The sequence below is a fragment of the Dipodomys ordii genome, unplaced genomic scaffold (assembly GCF_000151885.1).
Source record: "Dipodomys ordii isolate 6190 unplaced genomic scaffold, Dord_2.0 Scaffold95, whole genome shotgun sequence".
Classification (NCBI taxonomy): domain Eukaryota; kingdom Metazoa; phylum Chordata; class Mammalia; order Rodentia; family Heteromyidae; genus Dipodomys; species Dipodomys ordii.
In genome coordinates this window covers 4,241,762-4,264,892 of record NW_012267311.1, presented here as the reverse complement: position 1 = coordinate 4,264,892, position 23,131 = coordinate 4,241,762, and the positions used below count along the sequence as shown (strand labels likewise).

The window sequence follows — 23,131 nt, the reverse complement described above, 5'->3', positions numbered from 1 at the left end:
AGAGGGGCTGAGGGTGATCCAGGAATCAGAATCACTTATTTATTTCTTTCCATCCCCTTCCCTCACTGCATGAAATATTCAGTCATTTGATTTCCCCAGGTGCCGCCATTCATAGGGCAATAGACACACAAATACAAATAAAAAAATCCATAAAGCCAGTAGCAAGTGTAGTGTGTTTTGAGCCCTCAGGCATCCTAATGGCATAGAAGCAAAGACTAGCCCTCTTCCGCCATTCATTGAACACAGATGGAGTCCCCCAGGCTCTTGTTGATTCCTCATATCCTTATATCTAACCTGAGTATCTTCCCTGCAAGATGACTGATGAGGGGCTATAGGTGAGGAGCCCTTCACCATTTTTTGTGACATTTGCCTGCAAGAGAAGAATGGGACCTGGCCAGGGGGACTCTGAGAAGAGGTCACTCCCCCTCCACTGCAGGGGAAGTGCAGCCTGAGGAGCTTCAGGCATGTAGTACAGCAGGCAGAGGTTGCCAGGGGCTTGGAACACATGATCTGAGCTGTACAGCAACTGGCTTGTGCTGTCCTTTGGTACCTCTGACTGCAGGGTAGGCATCTCCATTTGGTAAAGGTCCTCACTGGGCAGGGAACGAAGTTGACGGGACAACACTGAGGAGACAAGAATTGTCAGGAGACAATCAAGAAAGAGCGCAGGACTGATTCTCCCCTAACCCATGCCTTAAAGGTATCCTTAAGTCTTACCAGCATTCTCAGCTGGAAGGCTCCCCCTTGTGTCTGAAGAGTACATAGCAGGTACAAAAAGGAGGCAGAAGGAGAACAGTAGGACCTAGAGTACAGGGAAAAAAGGAGATGAAGAAAGGCTCTAGATCATACCCCAGTCCTGACGACCTATAAAGATCTCTCCTCCCATTACCATCCTCACCAAGACACAGCTGCTGGTACTGCTGGTTTTGTTTGATATCTCAATCAACATGGCCTGGAGTTTCCTCAACTGATCTAGAAGGGACCTAAAGAAAGAAAGGGACAGTGGTTAGGCCTTATCCCCCAACCTGGCATCCTGAACCACAATGAACCCCCCATGTTAATGCCACCTGCTCCATCAGTGCAGTGGATTCAGTTTCTTACTTTCCCATTTCTGCAAATGATTACTTTTCACTGTGGACAGAATACTTGAAGTTCCTCATTAAAACAAAACAAAAGTAAGTTCTCTATCCTGTCTTAAACTCCTTTGTAGTTCTCCTTCAATAGTTCTCCAATGCTTGATCATCTATGCATAAACTCCTCACCAGGTACTCCATTTCCCATCTTCTGGCCCAACTCATCTTGTGTTAGAGTTCCAGCCAAATCCAACTATTATATTCTCTAACCCAAATGCTTTCCTCACCCAGCACTCTTACTGTTCTCACCCTACCTGCTCCATGAGGTATTTCTTTGTTGCCCTTTCTCTTTCTTGGTACTAAACATTTAGCTGCTTATAAACTTACTCCCCATTACTATGAGCTTCTTGGAATCACAGACTCAGTAAGAACCAAGTACCAGACCTTACATTTGGAGCTACCCAGTTAGAAATCAAGAGTAAGCAGGATTAAAGGAGGATTAAAGACATTAAAGGGGAAGATTTGGAGGGCTGCTTACAGATTCTGTTCCTCTAGATGCTGTACTTTGTTCTGTAGCTCCTGATTCTGGGCTGTGTATTTCAAAACCCTGAGTGATAGATAACAGGTTTATAGGGGTTATAGCCCTTTGAAAACTTAATGTTTCCAAGTAATTCTTTTTCCTTCTCCCTTTCCTACCTTCTCTCTAAACCCCCTACATACACCTTCTTCTTTCTGCGACTCTCTTGAGCAGATCTCTTGTTTCGAATCTTCCTTCGCACTCTTTTTAGAATTTGTTCCTCCATCTGAGAGAAAATGGAGACAAAAGGGGTATCAGGAAATTGGATGAAGCAATCAGAAGGTGACTTGTACTCAATCTTCCCAATGCAGAAATTCCTTTTACAGCTTCCCTGATGAAGAGACATTCAGCTTCTCTTTGAGTGCTCCAAAAACCAAGTGTTTCAACACATGCAAGCCACACTAGCATACTGACCTACCTAGTTTCCTATTAGCAACAAATTTGGCAAATTTCCCAATCTAGGTCCTTTTCCAAGTAACTGACATGATATGAACCTACTTGGAGCTCAATCTCCCTCCAGCCTTTGCTTCACCATAGAGAGCCTTACTTTAGTGAGAGGAAGTGTCCCGGGCAGAATAAGCCCCTCCTTCTCCAAAAGGCTCTTCTCCTCCTCAGTCAGCATCAGCCCAGCAATCTCCTGGGAGTAATGGGGAAGTGAGTAGTAGAGTTGCGTCGGATTCAGAGAGGAATTAGGATTCCTGGCTCCACCCATGTCATGTGGGAATGAATAATCCTAAAGACCAAATCAAGTACCTGCTCTGCTGGCTCCTCTACCTGCTGTGGCGTCATCCAGGCCTCCTCCTTTCCGCACCTGCCACTGTCTGCAAAGGGGAAAGTAGGACTAGTCAGGCCCGTCAGCTATGGCCTTCCCCAAAAATTTCACTTATTTTAGACTTACCTAGATCTGTGGAGACATGTTCCTGTGGGAGGGAGTAGGTGTGATCGTGGTGGACTGGAGATGAGTCGGAAGAGCTGAGAACGTCCGAAGATGTTTGGGGGCTCAGAAGGCAATTCAGCAAATCCTCTACCTCCCAGTCGCTCAGAGCCTGCACGGAGTTCTAACAAATTCACAGGCCTTGATTCATCTCCCCAATCTCACCGATCGGCGAGCTTCCCCACTCGGAAGGCCCACCCACCTCAGAAGGTGACAGCGCCCAGTCCCGCGGAGCCTCCACGGCCGCATCGGATGGAGCCTCCACGGCCTGGTCAGGCACAGCCCACAAACCTCCGCTTTCCTCCAGCAGGAAGCCCAGCAGGTCCTGGTCATCAGAATCCAATGTCATCTCCATTTGGGACATCTATGGAAAGGAGGAGCAGAAACGCGTTCAAGCCTTCACAGGGCTCAGCCTCCGACTCCCAGGCACGACCCTCGGTCTAAGTGTCCATCTCCCCTCACCTCGGTTCCCTCTTCGGAGAGGTGGGGGGGGCCTGCCCCGCCGGGGGCCTAGCGGAGGCTCAGCAGCCGGAGCTACCTCCTAGCCAGGATTTTTCTCAGCCTCCAACACAACAGAAGTGACGCTCCCGGCCCCGTGGCATTTTGGGACTTGTAGTCCGTGCCGACTCCGGAAGTGGCCTCGGAGCCTTTTGGCGCCACGTCCCGGAGGCTATGCAAATGACGGGGATGTCCCTGTGGCCTCCTCGCCACCCCCAGGGCGGGGATTCGGGGGGGATCCGGTTCCGCCTGCGCCCCGAGCTAGAAAAAGGAAGAATTAAGAGCCTGAAAGGGAACTCGGGCGTCGTGCGGGCTTGACTCCGGATTCGCCGCACCCTGGCTTCCTGCCGGGGAGGGGCTGCGAGTCTTCGGCGGGCTCCCGAGCGCCGAGAGCCGGGGCCATAGCAGCTTCCTGCATTCTCCACGGTCCTAGTGCGCGGGCCCAGGGCGCCGCCCGCGGGTGGGGGACGATCCCGGGACGGAAGTGACCGAGAGTGTCGAAGGGAGTGCGAGGTCGGAGCCGGAGAACGACCCTGAGAGCGAGCGGGATAGCGGGCCAGCGGGCGGGGCACAGAGCCGGGCAGCGCAGGTAGGCCTGACCCGGCCGAGCTGGAGCCTCGGGGTGGGGCCGTGGGGCCCGGCCCGGGAGGCGGGCGGGCGGGCGGGCGGGGTCCCCGACTCTCCTGCGTGTTCTGTTTTGAGTTCCGTTTGAAAGGTCAGGGTCCAGTGTGTCTCGACTGAGGCCTGGAGCTAAGCAGGCCATCTGGGGAGAAGCAAGCCCAAGCCCTTTTCTGGGAGCAGTTCTCCGCCTGGGACAGGTTTTGGGGAGGGCGAGAAATGAGATGGAGTGAGGCACAGGGCGGGGGTAGGCTTTGGGGTTAGCTGATAGCGGGTCTGTAAGTTCGCAAAGCTTTGGGTAAGTTTGGGATTAGGTTGTGTTGGGTCACTCTAGAAGTTAGGCTAAACCTTGAGTTGTGTCAGGTCCGTTTTGTGTAGGTGACGTTTAGACAGACGTTTAGAATAGGTTTAGTTTGGCATTTAAATCACTTGTTTTCTGAGTAAGTGGCTAGCGTGAGTAAAAATGTACATGACTAGGTTAAGGAAGGAATTAGGTTAGAAGTCATTTTAGGGGTTTCAGTCCACTGTCATGGTCAGTATTGAGGATAAACTGAAGAGATGTTTGGAATCTAGTTACAAATGAGCTTCAGAGCTGAGGGGCCAATATTAGGGTTAAAGCTTGGATATGGTGTGGTCCTACAGGTGAAAATTAGCTCGGTATGGGTGTCTACTAAAAGAAAGGGATGAATGCCAAAACTGTTCTAAAGAATCAGGAAACAAATTAAGAGTACAGGTTAATATTGGGAATTAGAGGTAACTTTATGGATTGTTGTCTAGGTCGGAGAAGTTGACCTTGAGCAGGTAAAAATTTAGAGGTTAGCAACAAGTAAATGCCTTTGTTTTGAGGTCCCTTTTTCCTCTGTGGTGACAGGGGGTTCTTTTATCCAGAATAATGACAAACCAGTTTCAGACCCATGTTCCAGGCTTCAGCTAGAATTTCAGGCTCCTTGGATTCCAGTTTGTTTATTTCATTCTCTTAAGTCCAAGGCTTTTACTGTGGCCACCACCATTGGAGGCCAGGGGATTCCTGGACTAGCTGGACTAGTTATTATCAAGATAGGAGGAGAGAAATGGACAGTAACCCAGGAAATATACAAGGCCTAAGGTAAGCAGGAGATTTATAAGGTCACAAGTAGGAGACAGGAAGAAGAAACCGATGACTAAGAGGGGAGCCAACCAGGGATGAAGGGATGACTGAATCCTGTTACAGTTTAGCCCATTTCCCTTCATCTTGCCTTATATTCTCTAGATACTATGCCCTCCTTTCCAACTCTCATCCTGGCTCTGCATTGCACACTCTCCATACTTATAGATAGATAGGTCCCTTGCTTTGAACTCCCCCCATGTTACCCCATGTAACATTCTTTGCTGTCTCCCACCACAGCCTGCCTCCCATGCACCCATCTTATTTACCCTCACCCAACTTCAAGCTTTTCCACAACCATAAAGCACTCTCACCATTTCTACCTACTCATATACTTGGAATACTACTTGGTCATTACTGAATACCCCTAACCCCAGCTATGTATATCTCTGAGCCTTCTTTTATTTCTTAATCTGCTTGTAGGTCCCCTTCCCCCATTCCCCACCAGAAAAGAGGAAATGAGACCCAAGAGGAAACTGGGTCTTTCTGATCCCACGCCCAACCAGGCTACTGACCACACCCCCTTTCACTCTCAGCCTGACCCTGTCACTGACCACAGCATTATCTCTTGCCCATCCTGATTCAGCCACTGACTATATAACTCAAGCCATCTTTCCCTCCACCTCAACTACAGTATTACTTAGGCCCTACCAATGTCCATCAATCCTTCACCTCAACCTAGTTTGCTATTTATCACATTCCCATCTCTTTCCAAACCCCTGTAGCCTGAAGTGTGGCCTCTGACCTCACTCCAACATTCCCTGACTTAGTCACTATTTATGTAGTCATTCTTCATCTTTCCCAGCCTGATCCAGTGACAATCATATATGTATTTTTTCCTACCACCATCTTTTTCAGTCTTTTTCTACACCCTGTCTTCCCCTTTCCTTGCCTGATGCCCCTACCTAGCTATTAGCCATATCCCATGCCTTTTTCCCATAGCCTCATAGCAGCATGAATCTTCCCTGTTACCAGTTGGTTATCTAAACTCAAGCTGCCCTAGCTAATGAGTGGCTGATGATGATAGGAAGCTATGGGACCCCAGGCTAACTTTTTGCTCTAGTTCCTGAAGGTTGACAGGTCAGAATGTCACCAGATTCTTGTCAGTTCTACCTCTTAATTTTTTTTTTCTGAGTGACAGCGTCCTCTCTACCACTGTAATTCTGGTTTTATTACATCTTTTACTAATAGAGTGTCCTAACCCATCTTCAAAGTTATTTTCCTATAGTCCATTTCTGGTTATGTGTCCCTTCTCTGCTCAGTCTCCTGTTGCTCTCAAATAGGTCAAATTCCTCATATTCTTCTCTATGCCTCCTGTGCCTTTCCATCGCCTGCAGGTATCCTGTGCTTCAATCAGCCTGCCTACTCACTTCCTTGAGTGTGCCTTCATGATTTCCTGCTTCTTCACCTTTGCTTGTGCTAACCTCTCAGCCTAGAATGATACCTTTGACTTATCTCTGGCTGGCATAATGGAAGGAGCTTGAGCTTGAGTCAGAGAGACCTGGGTTCGGATCCTGGCTTTCACAACTGATTGCTTGGACAAGTACTTTGAACAAGTATTTCACTTTCTTGACCCTTGGTCTACTGATCTATAAAAATGAAAACAATACTTACCTTGCAGAGTTGTTATAAAATTAACTGAAATTATGTATACAATGCAATCAACATATAGTAAATAAAGGACAGATAATATGGCTTTTATTATCTTTTTTTTTAAATCCTAACCTCAAATGACACCCTTCATACACAGTTTTTGGTCCCACTTCCCGAACATAAAAGAACCTCTCCTGAGCCCACATGTGGGCTCCTACACAAACTGTGCATTCCCGCTGGGGGACTGGCAGCCCCCTGAAGGCAAAGGCCGGCTTACTCATATTGGTTTCCATCCCACCAAAACTTTGGCTCAGGGCCTTTCCCACAGAAGTTCCTCAAGGAATGCTGGCTGGGAGAATGGAGGGAAAATGTGTACATAATGGAAGGAGAGAGGTTGAAGGCCTAGATCTTGAAACCTAATGTGATTGTGATGAAGTTCTATTTGTGGGAAAGCTGTGTGAGTGGGATGGGGTCTCTGGAAGATCCATCTGCATACTGGTTGTGAGATTGAAGGTAAACTACATAGAGACAGTGTAGGTAGCTTTGTGGGAAAGAGCTCTGGGTACAGGCTGGGGAGCATAGGAGAGAATGGGTGTACATGGGATGTGCAGAGGCTGTGTTGGAGGAAGTCAGGTCCGACTCTTCAGCTGCCCAGTCCAGCCCTAAATGAGCCTCCAGCAGCCTGAGGCCGGATATGTCAGTCTCACCCACAACTCCACCCCCCTCCCCTCCGCGGTTGCGGACTCAGAGGCCAAATTTGGTAACAGACTGAGTGTTATTCCCCCAACCCTCTTACATTCTCACTGTCTTCAGCTTTTTCTCTTGCTCTTTATCCCTCTCTGTAACTCCCTATCTTCCTGCAGTTTCCTTTGTGGGTATCTGCACTGACTGTATTCTCGGTGTACCCCCAAATTCCTTAGTTCCAATAAGTTTACATTCCATTCCTTGCTGGGATTTGACCTGCTGTCCTCTATTCCCACCCCACCCCCCCTCCAATTGCCCAACTCCTCCGGAATGCATCTCAGGAATGTATTGAGGGAGGAGGAGTTCCCTGGGAGGGGGATTTGGGGGGGGGTGTTGTTGCTGTTCCAGAAAACATGATGGAAGGGGAGCCCTGTTCTTAGGCTTGGGCAGGAATCAGCTTCTACTTACATACTTCCAGAGGCCTTCTATGCCATCATAATCTCCAATTTACTGATCAATTAATCAATTCCATATTTCCCTACACCACCACCACCCCAGTAACTAATGGCCACTCAGGACCAGCCTGAGAGTTAGGGTAGGTATGACTCAGCTCTCTTATTGGGTTATCGGGGTCTCACCAGAAGTTTCTGAGGAAGAAGTGGGTGTCCATATGTCCGGAGGAAATGGGGGGAAGACATGGCATTTCAGCTTAGGGTAAAGGATCCTTTCAGTCCTGTTCTAGATCCTCTGACTTTTTGGCTTCACTGGCGCTTCAGCTCTTGCTCTTCTGTGGTCAGCAGCCCACAGCCAGGTCTGTTCCACTAATGGGAGAAGTACTCTAGGAATGGGGAGGGAGTAGAGAGCTAGAACTGGATAAACTGGGAGGGTCCTCTCATTTGGAATAAAGATAGAGAATGAGCTGTGGTTCTTCTGAGATTGTAGACTGTTCATGTTAGAAATGGCCAGAAAGATCCAGATCTTTCCGACATCTCCCTCCTATTTTTCCTAGAACTCCCCACTTTACCTACCTTACCTCACAGGACCACTTCACTTCTTCCTTCCTATTTTTTCAGTTCTTAAATGCCTTCTGTATCCTGATACCCTACCTCTATCCCAAATTTCCTCAGTCCTGCTCTCCCTGCCCCCACCCCCCACCCCACCTTGAGCTAGCAGTGTGCTAGAAGGCAGTGGGTCACCTGGGTTTACCCATTCTCTTAGTTAAGAGATGCCTGATCCTTGTGTCACACTGGGTCACATTATCAGCTGCTGGGCAGACTTGGCCTCTTGAGGCCTGTGTGCTACCTGCCGCCTGCAGTGGCTCCTCCAGCGTACTAAGGGGTCATGTCAGGAGTGGGATAAGACCTACATATGCTGAGCTATACTGACAACATTGTCGGGAGATAGCCAAGGTGGAGGGCAGTCTAAGAAGGACTTGCTGAAAAGGAGAGAGAATTAGGAGCAAGGCCGAGTACCAACTTTATTACTTGGAAAGAACAAGGACTGAGTTAGAAGGACTGGACTCTGACCTACCTTGAAACTCTCTTCTCCCAGGATCCATTTTTCCAAAGAGTTGGCTAATTTCTGAGATCCTTTTCAACAGAGATTCTTTGACTGCCAGGAAGCTAGATACAGCTCTCAGCTCCTAGGGAAAATGTCCTGCCTCTCAGATTGGAGGAAAGCTAGGGCAGAAGTAGACCTGAATGGCCAGAACAGCTAGTATTAGGTCAGCCAAGCTGGCCAGAGGTTGTTTGCAGGCTTTAGGAACCCTTGGGAATTATCTCATATAATGTCTTCATTTTACTGAGAAGGAGGCTAAAGCAATGAGAGGGTAGGTCACATGATGAGTCAGGAAAAGCTGAAAATTCCAGGCAGGAAAAAGCCAGCAAGACAAGTAGAAGACAGAAAGAAAAATACTGACCCAGGAATAGAGGAAAACAAGGCAGGAGCAGGGCTAGAAAAGGAGGTGAGCTGGAACAAGAGAGTAAGAGAGACACTTGGAAGAAAGAAAGAGGCACACATTCCAGTGGTAGAGGCAGGGCAGTGTCCTCAAGTGGCACTGCAGTTCAGACCTGCTATTGAATCCTATAGACCAGCCTTTCTCCAGATGTCTTAAATGGTCAGGACTGGTCCATTTAGTATAAATAATCTTTCAGCATCATTACTCTCTGTTTTGCTGAGTCCCTTTCAAAACTCCCCTCCCAGGGACTGCACTGTCTAGGGAGCCTTTTCTCCTCCACTGAGACTATATTCTAATGTTCTAATGAATGCCACAGACCAGGTATAGCCAGGCTGGAGAACAGAAGCTGCCACCATGGTCGCACTTTCGTTGAAGATCAGCATTGGGAATGTTGTGAAGACGATGCAATTCGAGCCATCTACGATGGTGTATGACGCCTGCCGCATCATTCGTGAGCGTATTCCAGAGGCCCTGGCTGGCCCCCGTAAGTCTGGCTATCCAAGTGGCTGGGTGGTAGTCCTCTAATTTCCAGGCTCTTAGCCTTGAGAGATGACTCCATAGTAGCTTAAGCCTACTTACTCCGCAGGTCTGTGCTCCAAGCCCCTTCTTCCTCTTTAGGCCCAGGGTCATGGGAAAAATATTAAGGGACAACGTGCTATAGTCTTTCAGCCACAGTGAGATCTTCTTAAGTCTAAGATGATCATTCTTCTCCTTTAGCTAGCGACTTTGGGCTCTTTCTGTCAGATGATGACCCCAAAAAGGGTATATGGCTGGAGGCTGGGAAAGCGTTGGATTACTACATGCTCCGAAATGGGGTAAGTATCACTTCCTCAAATATCACTAGCTCCCTCTTCCATCAGCTATCCCTGTCCCACCTTTTTTCAAGACGTGCATCTGTTGTCTCAGACCCTTCCCCTCATTGTTTGTTTGTTTGCTTGTTTTTTGGTTGGTCATTGGGCTTGAACTCAGGGCCTGGGCTCTTGTCCTGAGTGCTTATGCTCAAGGCTAGCGCTCTATCACTTGGAGCCACAGCATCACTTCCAGTTTTCTTGTGGTTAATTAGAGATAAGAATTTCACAAATCTTCATGACCAGGCTGGCTTTGAACCATGATCCTCAGATCCCAGTCTCTTCAGAGCTAGGATTACAGGCATGAGCCACCAGTGCCCAGCTTTGCTTATTGTTTTACCTTTTTTTTTCCCCTTGTTGCCAATCTTAGGGCTTGAACTCCAGGCCTGGGTACTGTCCCTGAACTGTCTGCTCAAAGTTAGCACTTTACCACTTGAGCCACAGCTCCACTTCTGGCTTTGTTGATAACTGGAGATAAGAATCTCATGGATTTTCCCGTTCGAGCTGGCTTTTAACCATAATCCTCAGATCTTAGCCTCCTGGGTAGCTAGGATTACAGGCATGAGACATCAGTGCCTGGTTCTTTTTTATTTTTTTAGAAAAAAAAGTAATTGAGGCTGGGAATGTGTTAATAGTAGAATGCTTACCTAGTATGCATGAAGCCCTGGGTGCAATTCCTCAGTACCACATAAACAGAAAAAGCCAAAGTAATGCTGAGACTTATGTGGTAAAGTGCTAGCCTTGAGCAAAAGGAGCTCAGGGAGAGTGCCTAGGCCCTGAGTTCAAGCCCCAGGACTTGGGGGGGGGGGAGTAATGTTTTACTACTAAAGCAATACCCTAAGTACCCCTAAGTTGTACTCTGTTATTAGCAGTCATTATGCCTTGCTTTTGAACAAGCTATTATAGTCTTCAGCAATTCACTTTCTTCACCCTGGCTATGTACAAAAGGAAGTAATACCCCTAGCATAAGTAGGCCCTGACATTCTTTTTCAATCCCAACAGGACACCATGGAATATAGGAAGAAACAGAGACCCTTGAAGATCCGGATGCTAGATGGAACTGTGAAGACTATCATGGTAGATGACTCCAAGACTGTCACTGACATGCTCATGACCATCTGTGCACGCATTGGTAAGGGAGCTTGGTAGGACTGAGGGCTGGAGCCAGGAAGCTCCATCTGTGCCAAAAGATTTATATTCAGTAATCCAGAGATTCCAAACTATCGCTGTCCCCCCAGGCATCACAAATCATGATGAATATTCGCTGGTTCGAGAACTGATGGAAGAGAAAAAGGATGAAGGGACAGGGACATTACGGAAAGACAAGACACTGCTGCGAGATGAGAAGAAGATGGAGAAATTGAAGCAGAAATTACACACAGATGATGAGTGTAAGCAGAACTAGAAAAAGAGAAGGCATTGGAAAAGGAGGAGAGTGAGTGGGATGAACAGCCATTCTATTCCATTTACTCTGCACCTTCTTAGGAAAGGTGCCATTTTATACACTTGGGAATACATTAGTCATAAACCAAAAGTTCTGTCCTCATGGAACTTAAAGGTAAGAAGGGAAATGAACAAAAACTCAGAGAAGGCAGGAAACTTAGAGAAGGTAAAGTGAATAAAAATCCAGACACCAGATAGCAGAGGGGATATGGAGGTTTGGCACTGAGGGCATTCTCTATCCCAGTGAACTGGCTGGACCACGGCCGGACACTGAGGGAACAGGGAGTAGAGGAGCATGAGACACTGCTGCTGCGGAGAAAGTTCTTCTACTCAGACCAGAATGTGGATTCTCGGGACCCTGTACAGCTGAACCTTCTTTATGTACAGGTATGGAGATTTAGTTGGGTTAAGACAGGTGAGGGAAGGGAAGAAACATTGTGAGGTAAAGACTATCCCTGTACCCACAAAACATTCCTTCCTTATCCTATGCTTTCTAGGCACGAGATGACATCTTGAATGGCTCCCACCCTGTCTCCTTTGACAAGGCCTGTGAATTTGCTGGCTTCCAATGCCAGATCCAATTTGGGCCCCACAACGAGCAGAAGCACAAGGCTGGCTTCCTTGAGTGAGTGGCCCACAATCACGTAATGGCCTGCAACTCCCTACCATTGTGACCCAGTAGGCCTGTTTTCATCCTAGGCCTTCTCTCCATATTTCTTCTTCTAAGACACTAGGGCTTGAGGTACATAGGGTCATTATCCCTTCAGCAGCCATCATCCTTTGTCTCCTTACTGGCCCCACTGGACTATAAATATAGTCTCTTATCTCTGTCCCTGCCCGCTTCCTTGTAACCTTTTTTTTTTTTTTTTATCTCTAAAGAACTTTGTTACAGTAGCCAGAGGGAAATAGAATAACAGTTTCCTCACAGGGAACATGAGATTAAGAGATCTCTCAAGTCTCACCCACTGGTATTTTTTAGAATACAGAGTGTTGGTGTTTTGTTTTGTTGTAATTTCCTAAATGCATGATTATCTTAGAGAGTTTTTTTTTTCCTTTCCCTCTTGTCTCTGAAATAGTACTCTTGGCCTTTTCTTCAGGGATTGAGCTTCTAATTTAAGTTCCCTCTCACACAGAGAGAGACACAGGTCACATTCAATTGCTCCTATTAAGTCATCTGTATTTCAGTAGACAATCCAGAGCCAGTTCTCTCAGAGTCCACCTTTCTACCCAGAGATAACACTGTCCTAGACATTTCCTCACACCCCTACGTCCACAGTTCATGGCCCACATGTCCCCTGATGCTGTCCACTACATGCTGACCCTCCCTTTTCTGGTATAGCCTGAAGGACTTCCTGCCCAAGGAGTATGTGAAGCAGAAGGGAGAGCGTAAGATCTTCCAGGTGAATGGGGTAGGGGAAAGTCTGGGATGACCTGGGAGCTTTGCTGCTTGATCCTACTGGCTAAGTGGACTTCTTGCCTCCCTCCCTGTCTGTGCTCACCTTCCAAGCTGCTCTTCCACCTGTCCTGTGCCAAGAAAACAGACCTGGGTTTTAGTCTCAGCTCCATCACTGCTTTTGCTTACCTCTAGTGTGGGATAATAGTCTTGTCCATCATAAGACTGATAGGAGCATCAAATGGAATAGTATACCTGACTGACAGTAAAACCTTTGTTCAGATGTAAGGTATTATCCCCACTCTGATGAACTCAGCCCAAAAAAGCCTTCTCTTTGACCTTCTACCCCTAACTACCTATTCATATCTCCAGAATGGCTGCAGTTTCCTTAACCATGTCCTTTGAGTCATCGCTTCTGCATATCCCCGGCCAGCCTCCATCCTACCTTCTCATCTCTTGCACTCCTGAGCCTTTCTGTGCCCCCATAATATCGCACCTTGATTCCTTAACTGTTATGATGTCCCTCATAGTTCACTAAATCTTTCCTCATTTCATTCGCAAAGGCACACAAGAATTGTGGGCAGATGAGTGAGATCGAGGCCAAAGTACGCTATGTGAAGCTAGCTCGTTCCCTCAAGACTTATGGCGTCTCCTTTTTCCTGGTCAAGGTGGGTTCTAGACCCTTCTCCCTGCTCTCCCCATTGCTCACTCTTGCCCTTTCTGATCTTTTGGAAAGTCTCTCACTCTGCCCTCATTTACTTATCTACCATTTCCCTAGAGGCCCAGTCTTTGCCTTGCTCTGACCATGTGAAAACCTGCTTGTTATCTGACCACTACTACTTCTCTCCCTATCCAGCATTTTCTTTTCCCCCAATCCAGCCTTGTCCCAGGCTCACTTGTGGACACCCTAGTTTAGCCCTCCTGGCTACCTCAGCATCCCCTTCCGATATGGAGCTGATCTGGACCATTCATCTTGCATTCAACTTCTGTAATGCTGAAACTAACTTTTACCTCACAGGAAAAGATGAAAGGGAAGAACAAGCTAGTACCCAGGCTTCTGGGCATCACTAAAGAGTGTGTGATGCGTGTGGATGAGAAGACCAAGGAGGTGATCCAGGAGTGGAGCCTCACCAACATCAAACGCTGGGCTGCCTCCCCCAAGAGTTTCACACTGGTAAGTCTGCAGCTCCATTATGAAAAGTCTTTACAGTTCTTTCCTTCTCCCATGGAGTTGGTGCACTGTGTAGGACTCTAGAACAAAGGAGAATTCTGGAACTATTACAGGAATGTAGAGGTCAGAGTAGATGGAGAAACCATCCTAGAAAGTAAGTAATGCTTCAATGAAATAGGCGATGAGCATACTCTTTAAACTCATTAGAGGGGATAGGAATTAGCTCAGTGCTAGAGCACTTACTTGCCTAGCATGTGTGAAGCCTTGGGTTCAGTCCCCAACACCACAAAAAAAGAAAGTCAACAGAATAAACTGTAATCAGCAAATTGAGATTACAGCAAATATTGGGGAGTAGGTTGGGAGAAAAAAGCATGCCTTCCCTTTTTTTTTTTTTTTGGTCTGGACCTGGGCACTGTCCCTCAGCACTTCAGCTCAGTGTGAGTGCTCTACCACTTGAGGCACAGCACCACTTCCCATTTTCTGGTGGTTAATTGGAGATCAGAGTCTCAAGGACTTTCCTGCCCAGGCTGGCTTTGAACTTCGATTCTCAGATCTCAGACTCCTGAATAGCTAGGATTATAGGTGTGAGCCACCTGTGCCTGGCTTGCTTTCCCTTTGTTAGCAGCAACTGTTTGTAGTTGATTTCCCCTCTGGTTTAGTATTTTGAGATTACAAATTAAAAACTGGTAACTTCATAAAGTACCACAACAATGGAAGTGGGAATTAAAGCAATTGCTATTTTTACATTTTGGATACTGTTGCCAACCTTCATGTATAATCACTTGAAAATAAATGTCTGTGTACTAGTAATTTATCATTGAAGGAGAGAGAGTTAAAGACATGTACTTGAAACTTTGAGGCAGAAAGGCCACTCCTCAGAAATCAAATTTGTTTCTTCAAGGGGGAAAATAAAGAAATAAGTAGTTGAAGAAAGGTGGGTTGCTTCTCACCTTTGGAAGGTGATATGGAAAGATGGCCTCAGCAGTTCAACCTTGAGCCTCCCTCACTCCCCGTTTTCATTCTGGGGAGATTCTAGCTTCTTTGCTGAGCCCTTGCCTTTGTTATCCTAGGACTTTGGAGATTATCAAGATGGCTACTATTCAGTACAGACAACAGAGGGGGAGCAGATTGCCCAGCTCATTGCCGGCTATATCGATATCATCCTTAAGAAGGTAAACACTGCCTCTGCTCCCTAACCCCTCCCAAAGCCAGACCTTGAAAAACAGAGCCTATGTTGTAGAAAATGACAGACTGGAAAGAAGAAGCTGCATTTTCCCACTGTCTCTTCCTTAAGTGACTCAATTCTTCCCTCTTTTTTCCACAGAAAAAAAGCAAGGACCACTTTGGGTTGGAGGGAGATGAGGAATCTACCATGTTGGAGGACTCAGTATCACCAAAAAAGTAGGAAGGGAGTTGGGCTGACTGCATACCTCAGGGCTAGAGACAGCAAGACTTGTCTCCAAGGACTGCTGGGGAGTGAGGATTACAGGCCAGACTATAACAAGACCTCACAAATTCCCAGACCCCTGCAGGGGTGGTGCAGTGGGGGTAGGGTGGTGACAAGGAGCCCTCTATGTGCTTCATGGTCCATCCTGTCTACAGGTCAACAGTTCTTCAGCAGCAATATAACCGGATAGGGAAAGTAGAGCATGGTTCTGTGGCTCTACCTGCCATCATGCGTTCTGGAGCCTCTGGTCCTGAGAATTTCCAGATGGGTAGCATGCCACCTGCCCAGCAGCAGATTACCAGTGGCCAGATGCACCGAGGACACATGCCTCCTTTGGTAAGCATGCCCTTGCTTTTACTATGGTACCCAGGCCCTTTTCCCACCCTCTACCAGACCAAGCCAGGAATTAGCAGTTTTTTCCTTTATTCCCATTCATATTCCTCTCCCTAGTGTCAGTTCTTTCTTACCTTCTATTTCCACCAAACATTCAATTCCAATCCTTTTTACTCTTGTCTTTTAGACTTCAGCCCAGCAGGCCCTCACTGGAACCATCAACTCCAGCATGCAGGCTGTGCAGGCTGCCCAGGCCACTCTGGATGACTTTGACACTCTGCCCCCACTTGGCCAGGATGCTGTGAGTATAGGATGGAGGGAAGGCCAGTGATCCTGAAGCTGAGATTTGGAATAGAGAGGGGAATAACCAAATCAGAGTAGTTCCTGAAGTTTTTTCCTCCTCTCTCAGGCCTCTAAGGCCTGGCGTAAGAACAAGATGGATGAATCAAAGCATGAGATCCATTCCCAAGTAGATGCCATCACTGCTGGTACTGCCTCTGTGGTGAACCTAACAGCAGGTAGGCTGGGGGCAAGGGAGTATGAGCATGCACAAGCATGCATGTGACTGACTGTGTAAGACTATACTTTGACTCATGGAAGGTTCTCTGTGTGCATCTCAGGACGTAGATGTGACTAACTGGATGTGTGGCAATGTTTCTACTCACCCATTGCCTAGCCTGCCTTGTATGCTTTTTTCCTACCTTCAGGGGATCCTGCAGAGACAGACTACACTGCAGTGGGTTGTGCAGTTACCACAATCTCCTCCAATCTGACGGAGATGTCCCGAGGGGTGAAACTGCTGGCTGCCCTGCTGGAAGACGAAGGTGGCAGTGGCAGACCCCTGCTGCAGGCAGCAAAGGGCCTTGCAGGGGCAGTGTCAGAACTGCTGCGAAGTGCACAGCCTGCCAGTGCTGAGGTCAGAAGCCAAAGGGCAGGGATAAGGGGGAACACTGGGTTCTACCTCTATGAGAAAGGGAAATCCAAGTTTCAGGCTGGCCTATGAGACCTGTGGGCACACAGGCAGGGATGGGGCAGCTTCTGACAGGTGTTCACTCTCCACAGCCCCGTCAGAACCTGCTGCAAGCAGCTGGGAACGTGGGCCAGGCCAGTGGGGAGCTGTTGCAGCAAATTGGGGAGAGTGATACTGACCCCCACTTCCAGGTTGGTGACTTACCAAGCCCAGAACCCCCATTTCTAGGGTATAACCTTTGATCCTGAATCCATCTCCCAAGCCCTGTTTCTGTGAATTGACCCCCTCCAAACCAACCTGAACCTATTTCCAGGGATAACACTGGGAATTCTAATCTCTTTTTGGGGAATGAGAATTCAGAATTTCTATATCCAAACCTAACCTACTAGTATACTCTTGGCCCTCATTATGATATCTGTAGCGGGTTGCCCCTGTGTATAGCCCTTGCCCAGCTTGGGGCTATCTTGAAGCTCCCCGTCACCACCTGAGGACAGTGTGCCCCAGGTCTCCTCTTCCCCACCCACAGTAGTTATCTCAGCTGACTTTTCATCCTGGATTTCCCATGCAGATATGTACACCCAGAGGGGCTGGGGCTCGATCTCCCCCCGATTCCCCTACGGTAATGGCCTCTGGCCTGGGCCTTCCCAGCTTGGTCCTTTCTGAGCCGCATACACTCGCTTCTGAATCTCCCTGAGATTTCTGGGGGAGCAGAACATGATGGGAGATGGGGAGGCCTGGATCAGGCCAGGTTAGGATCAGTTAGAACAATAGGGGAGGTTGCTCCCAAAACCCCAAGGTGATTACTTGCAAATCAAGATTGAGAAGAAAAATGGAGAAAAACAAGCTCCTGTCCCATTGTATCAGTATTGTCCCTCCCTCCCCATCGCTGTCCGAGTGTATCCGCCTCGTGCGTTTCTCCCCTTGGTGTAGGTTTGATTTCTCCTGGTGGTTTGTTCCTTGGTGAGTCTCTATTCTGCTGGGTGCTCAAGGCAGGGGCTCGGGGTAGGTTCTGATTGCTTCTGCCATACTGTCCTCTGATTGGAGTTACCGGGAATAATGAAGCAGCTTATGCCTCTGAGATGTGCCCATGGATCCCAAGCCCCATCTCAGGTCATGCTAACTGCCATTTTCTCACAGGATGTTCTAATGCAACTAGCCAAGGCAGTGGCAAGTGCCGCAGCTGCCCTGGTCCTCAAGGCCAAGAGTGTGGCCCAGCGCACTGAGGACTCAGGTCTCCAGACCCAGGTTATTGCTGCAGCCACACAGTGTGCCCTGTCTACCTCCCAACTGGTGGCCTGTACCAAGGTGAGCCCAAACATTGTTGAAGCTTGTGCCCGGGACTGATACTACCACACAGACGTAAGCCTCTCGCTTAGTCTTTGGTTCTTGAGACCTCCTTATCCTAATGTCAGTTGTGAAAATCCATAAGTACGCTACCTCACAGTTTCTCCACTCTCTTGGCCTTGCTTTTGTTTTATTAATAGCACCGGGGTTGAACTCAGACCTCTAACACTTGAGCTATGCCTCTGTTTCACATTCTGGGTTATTTTTCAGATAGGATCTCACAGTTTTTGGCCTAAGGCTAGCCTCATACTGTGATCCTCCTACCTGTATCCTGCAAAGCAGTGACTATATGAACTGCCTATGCATAACTTGTTAAGGTGGGATCTTATGGTCTTTTGGCCCAAGCTGAACTCAAACCTTGGACCTTCTGGTGTCTACCTCAAATAGTTAGAATTATAGGTATGATCCATCATACCCTGCTTACAGCTCTCTTCTCTTGCCTACATCTCTGACACTCAGTTTCCACACAGGTAGTGGCACCTACAATCAGCTCACCTGTCTGCCAAGAGCAGCTAGTGGAGGCTGGAAGACTGGTGGCCAAAGCTGTGGAGGGCTGTGTGTCTGCCTCCCAGGCAGCCACAGAGGATGGGCAGCTGTTGCGAGGGGTAGGAGCAGCAGCCACAGCTGTTACCCAGGCCCTGAATGAGCTGCTGCAGCATGTGAAAGCCCATGCCACAGGGGCTGGGCCTGCTTGCCGTTATGACCAGGCCACTGACACCATCCTTACTGTCACTGAGAACATCTTCAGCTCCATGGGTGATGCTGGTAAGGACATCCACTCCTGCTAAGGCAAAAAACCCCAGTGAGATTCCCCAAGCCCTTGGGACATTCCCTTACAGACCCCACTGCCCACCCCAAAGGACTCAGCACAGGGTGATCTTCCTAGCCATGCAACCATAGGCTCATTGTTTAGCATCTCAGAAACCTCTATTTCCCTGCTGTCCACTGAGCTGCCTTCCTTGGAACATTTAAAGAACCTATCAAACAATACACAAAAATAAGGGGAAAGTGGCATGATGAAGGTAGCCAGGTGAGCTGAAGGTATAGCTCAGGCCCTTACTTATCAAATGTGTGGCCCTGAATTCAAATGTCAATGACTTTAAAATTCTTTAAATGAAGTTTTTAGGGCTGGGAAGGTGGCTCAGTGGTAGAGTGCTTGCATTGTATGCATGAGGCCCTGAGTTCGATTCCTTAGCACCACTTAAGCAAAAAAAGCCGGAAGTAGCGCTGTGGTTCAAGTGGTAGAGCTCTGAGTTCTTGAGTTGAAGAGCTGAGGGACAGGGCCCAGGCCCAAAGTTCAGGCCCCAAGATTGACCAAAAAAAAAAAAAAAGTGTTTGACTTTGTTCTGGAAGCACCAGGGGTGTAGCTCAAGAAGAAAAGTGACTGCCTAGCAAGGGCAAGGCCCTGAGTTCAAACCTCAGCACCACTGAAATGAAGTGAAATAACTATCCTTGGTGAAGAAAAAGGAATATAAGGAACGAAAAAGAGAAAGGGGAAACTCTGCCCTCATTTCTAGATGCCTTCACACAGAATGCCTCATCTCAAGCCTATTTGCTGGAAATACCCATTGGACTGTATGTCACTTCTATAACAATTTAAAAGAAAGAAAGAAAATACACATTGGACACTCTCCTCCTTCCCAGAAGAAAAAAATCACTCAAGAACTTTCCAGTCTCTTCACTTCTCTAAAAGTCCCCATCTACCTCATCTACTCTAGTTTCCTTTCCCCTTCATCCCATCCCCTGATGTTCCCCTACGTTCTCAGGGGAAATGGTACGACAGGCTCGCATCCTGGCCCAAGCCACCTCTGATCTGGTCAATGCCATCAAGGCTGATGCGGAAGGGGAGACTGATCTGGTGAACTCTCGAAAGCTCCTGAGTGCTGCCAAGATCCTGGCTGATGCCACAGCCAAGATGGTAGAGGCTGCCAAGGTACAGTTTTATGTGTAGATTCCAAGACAGGGCACTGAAGGGAAATCCAGAGGTCTAGATAGGTCAGCTTCATCTAATGGGAAGACCCAGGAAAAGCAGAAAATATAAGAAAACAAATAAGGACACATTCACGAAGCAAATATCCCCCAAGCTGCATGTGACCTGTGGCATAAACTTCCAGTCTTGACAACTCCCAGAGTACGCTACCACTGTGACAGGCATCTGTATCCTTTTTCTTTAGGTCCAAAGTGTGCTTTTCCTACCTTTTCCTATGTTCCCACCATAAACCTCCTTGGGATTTTTCTCCTATTTGTCTCCTGTGGAGCCACATTTGGCCTTCAGTTTCAGGGGTCTCCACTTTAGCCATACAGAGAAAGACAAAAGCATTATGACACTGAGACATGGGGGTGTGGGGAAGGACCAAAGACTCCCAGGGCCCCTGGTCTCTGAGGCTCTTCAGTTTACAGGAAAAAGCAGATCTCTGCTCTAAAGCAGTGATCTTTTTCCCAAGGAGCCCTGCTCACTGTAGCATTCTAGGTATTCTATAGGGAGTGGAGCAAGAAAAAAGACCCCTTCTCCAGGGAGAGAAAGAAGACAATTTCACCTAAGGGAATCCCAGGGGAATCCAGGCACCCTAAAGCCTTGCCATTGGCATTCAGTGGGGATAATTAGAAGTGATCTCTAGAAAACAAGTGATTTTAACCTGATCAAGAGGGGTCAGAGAGGAGTAGATTTAAAGAAAGCTAAGTGTTTGACTATCTTTCCTCTTTAGGGGGCAGCTGCCCACCCTGACAGTGAGGAACAACAGCAGCGGCTTCGAGAGGCAGCTGAGGGGCTCCGCATGGCCACCAATGCAGCTGCGCAGAATGCCATCAAGAAAAAGCTGGTGCAGCGCCTGGAGGCAAGGCTGGAAAATCACCCAGAGGGAGAGAGCGCAGGCACTTTGTGTGTGTGTGTGTGTGTGTGTGTGTGTGTGCGCGTGCGCGCGCGCGCACACACACACACATACACATGCGTGCATGCTTGCATGTGTGTGTGCGCGCGTGTGCGTGCATGCATGCGTTCGCTATGGGAGGAATGAACAGGGAGAGTCAGTGTTCCCTTGGGGCATAGTATGGTCCACATAAGCTGGGACTGGGTCTGGGAATGCCCAGGCTTGTCCTGACTACTCTGTACTTACAGCACGCAGCCAAGCAGGCTGCAGCCTCCGCTACACAGACTATTGCTGCAGCCCAACATGCAGCCTCCACTCCCAAGGCTTCTGCAGGCCCCCAGCCCCTGCTGGTGCAGAGCTGCAAGGTGAGTCTCCAGGAGGCATGTGAAAGTGGGGAACAGGATAGGAAGAGGGGGCTTTCCTACATCCTGTAGGGTAGTGGTGCTCATAATGTTTTCACCTTCAGGCTGTGGCGGAGCAGATTCCGCTGCTGGTGCAGGGCGTCCGAGGGAGCCAAGCTCAGCCTGACAGCCCTAGTGCTCAGCTCGCCCTCATTGCTGCCAGCCAGAGCTTCCTGCAGGCAAGACTCCCTCTCCCAGCTTTCAGACCAGACCCTCTCTACCCTTCCAAGATCTTATATCTGTCACAACTTAAATAACTGCAGATAGCCTCTTTCCCAGCACTGAATTCCAGTGCTTATCTCATCCTAACTATCCTTAGTCCCTGTACTCAAGCCTCCAGAGGGGATGGCACGTGTCATCTGCCCACCTATTCCCCAACAGCCAGGTGGGAAGATGGTGGCAGCTGCAAAAGCCTCGGTGCCAATGATTCAGGACCAAGCTTCAGCCATGCAGCTGAGTCAGTGTGCTAAGAACTTGGGCACTGCACTAGCTGAACTCCGTACAGCAGCCCAGAAGGTACGTGAGCTGACTTTGGAGTCCTGGGATGATAAAGAATAACCTCTGGCTGGAATAACTATAATCTTAGGCATCAATGAGGTAGAGCTTTATCTCCTGTTCTTACCATTTCAGGCTCAGGAAGCATGTGGACCCTTGGAGATGGATTCTGCTCTGAGTGTGGTACAGAATCTAGAAAGAGACCTACAGGAAGTGAAGGCAGCAGCACGAGATGGCAAACTTAAACCCTTACCTGGAGAGACAGTAAGTATTCTTAATGTGTCCTTCTCATACAAGCCCTTGTCTTCCTTCTGTCTGTGCTACAGAGCTATCCAGAACCTTCAGCTAAACTGTCAGCTGCCTTCAAGAACCTTCTCAAGGGCCCTCCCACTTCCTCCTGAGCCTAAGTTCCACCTCTGTCCCCTCTTCACCCATAGATGGAAAAGTGTACCCAGGACCTTGGCAACAGCACCAAAGCAGTGAGCTCTGCCATTGCCCAACTGCTAGGGGAGGTTGCTCAGGGCAATGAGAATTATGCAGGTATGTGGGAACAGGCCAAGACTGGGGTGTATGATGGAGCTGTGGGGAAGGAGGAGCTGGATAAGAGAGGGGACTGACAGGAAACTACTGGAATCAAGGCCTGCCAATGAAGGCGCCTTCTCCCTTTCTCTTCACCTGTCTCCCCAGGTATTGCAGCCCGTGATGTGGCTGGTGGACTGCGGTCACTGGCCCAGGCTGCAAGGGGTGTAGCTGCCCTCACATCTGATCCTGCAGTTCAGGCCATTGTGCTTGACACAGCCAGTGATGTACTGGACAAGGCCAGCAGCCTCATTGAGGAGGCAAAAAAGGCAGCTGGCCATCCAGGGGACCCTGAGAGCCAGCAGCGTCTTGCCCAGGTCAGGTACTGGGAAGGGACCACTACCCTTTTCTCCCATAGGTCCCTACATCTGGGCTACCCCGACAGGACAAGGTTTCTGAGCCTTACCTACACTGACAGGATCCTCTTTGAATTCCACCTTTTTACTCTGTCCTTTTTTTTTTTTTTTTTTTTGGTTGGTCGTGGGGCTTGAACTCTGGACTTGGGCACTGTTCTTGCACTCTTCAGCTCAAGGCGAGTGCTCTACTGTTTGAGCCACAGTGCCACTTCCGGTTTTCTAGTGGTTTATTGGAGATAAGAGTCTCACAGAGGGCTGGGAAGGTGGCTCAGTGGTAGAGTGCTTGCCTTGCATGCATGAGGCCCTGGGTTCCATTCCTCAGTACCACATAAGCAAAAAGGAAAAAGCTGGAAGTGGTGCTGTGGCTCAAGTGGAAGAGCGCTAACCTTGAGCTAAAGAGCTGAGG

General features: G+C 48.4%; 2 protein-coding genes across 4 annotated transcripts in view; one reads left to right on the top strand and one right to left on the bottom strand.

Moving 5' to 3' along the window:
* Positions 1-17: 17 nt before the first annotated feature.
* On the bottom strand, positions 18-3,149 carry Creb3 (cAMP responsive element binding protein 3). Of its 2 annotated transcripts, none has more exons than XM_013026612.1 (10): positions 3,047-3,149; positions 2,787-2,948; positions 2,549-2,696; positions 2,404-2,471; positions 2,198-2,287; positions 1,770-1,876; positions 1,612-1,680; positions 899-983; positions 718-802; positions 18-624 (listed from the first exon to the last, which is right to left on the bottom strand). In XM_013026612.1, exons 2-10 carry the CDS (start codon positions 2,946-2,948, stop codon positions 290-292), a joined length of 1,149 nt encoding a protein of 382 aa, XP_012882066.1. In that variant the 5' UTR covers positions 3,047-3,149; the 3' UTR covers positions 18-289. The 2 variants fall into 2 exon arrangements, with proteins under 2 accessions (XP_012882066.1, XP_012882065.1); XM_013026611.1 differs by having other exon boundaries at positions 2,549-2,708; positions 3,047-3,148.
* A 263-nt stretch (positions 3,150-3,412) lies between these two features.
* Positions 3,413-23,131, top strand: part of Tln1 (talin 1) — a 36,888-nt gene continuing 17,169 nt past the window's right edge. The window contains exons 1-28 of one of the 2 annotated variants that reach the window (XM_013026607.1): positions 3,413-3,671; positions 9,395-9,562; positions 9,796-9,893; positions 10,929-11,058; positions 11,165-11,317; positions 11,614-11,756; positions 11,867-11,994; positions 12,709-12,769; positions 13,326-13,430; positions 13,781-13,936; positions 15,004-15,105; positions 15,258-15,334; positions 15,536-15,716; positions 15,901-16,014; positions 16,123-16,231; positions 16,421-16,629; positions 16,776-16,874; positions 17,252-17,302; positions 17,821-17,988; positions 18,498-18,792; positions 19,794-19,960; positions 20,733-20,861; positions 21,143-21,259; positions 21,361-21,474; positions 21,677-21,811; positions 21,926-22,054; positions 22,228-22,330; positions 22,478-22,686. In XM_013026607.1, the coding sequence (XP_012882061.1) occupies positions 9,433-9,562; positions 9,796-9,893; positions 10,929-11,058; positions 11,165-11,317; positions 11,614-11,756; positions 11,867-11,994; positions 12,709-12,769; positions 13,326-13,430; positions 13,781-13,936; positions 15,004-15,105; positions 15,258-15,334; positions 15,536-15,716; positions 15,901-16,014; positions 16,123-16,231; positions 16,421-16,629; positions 16,776-16,874; positions 17,252-17,302; positions 17,821-17,988; positions 18,498-18,792; positions 19,794-19,960; positions 20,733-20,861; positions 21,143-21,259; positions 21,361-21,474; positions 21,677-21,811; positions 21,926-22,054; positions 22,228-22,330; positions 22,478-22,686 (3,612 nt within the window). In that variant the 5' untranslated portion in view covers positions 3,413-3,671; positions 9,395-9,432. The remainder of the gene's footprint in view (positions 3,672-9,394; positions 9,563-9,795; positions 9,894-10,928; positions 11,059-11,164; positions 11,318-11,613; positions 11,757-11,866; positions 11,995-12,708; positions 12,770-13,325; positions 13,431-13,780; positions 13,937-15,003; positions 15,106-15,257; positions 15,335-15,535; positions 15,717-15,900; positions 16,015-16,122; positions 16,232-16,420; positions 16,630-16,775; positions 16,875-17,251; positions 17,303-17,820; positions 17,989-18,497; positions 18,793-19,793; positions 19,961-20,732; positions 20,862-21,142; positions 21,260-21,360; positions 21,475-21,676; positions 21,812-21,925; positions 22,055-22,227; positions 22,331-22,477; positions 22,687-23,131) is intronic. The other variant, XM_013026609.1, reaches the window with a different exon arrangement.

Excerpts from the sequence above, each read along its gene's own strand:
- Creb3 (XM_013026611.1), bottom strand. The coding sequence starts at position 2,948 with ATGTCCCAAATGGAGATGACATTGGATTCTGATGACCAGGACCTGCTG. Across the intron at positions 2,472-2,548 it reads ACATGTCTCCACAGATCTAG|ACAGTGGCAGGTGCGGAAAG; the intron begins GTAAGTCTAAAA and ends TCCCCTTTGCAG. Across the intron at positions 2,288-2,403 it reads TAGAGGAGCCAGCAGAGCAG|GAGATTGCTGGGCTGATGCT; the intron begins GTACTTGATTTG and ends CATTACTCCCAG.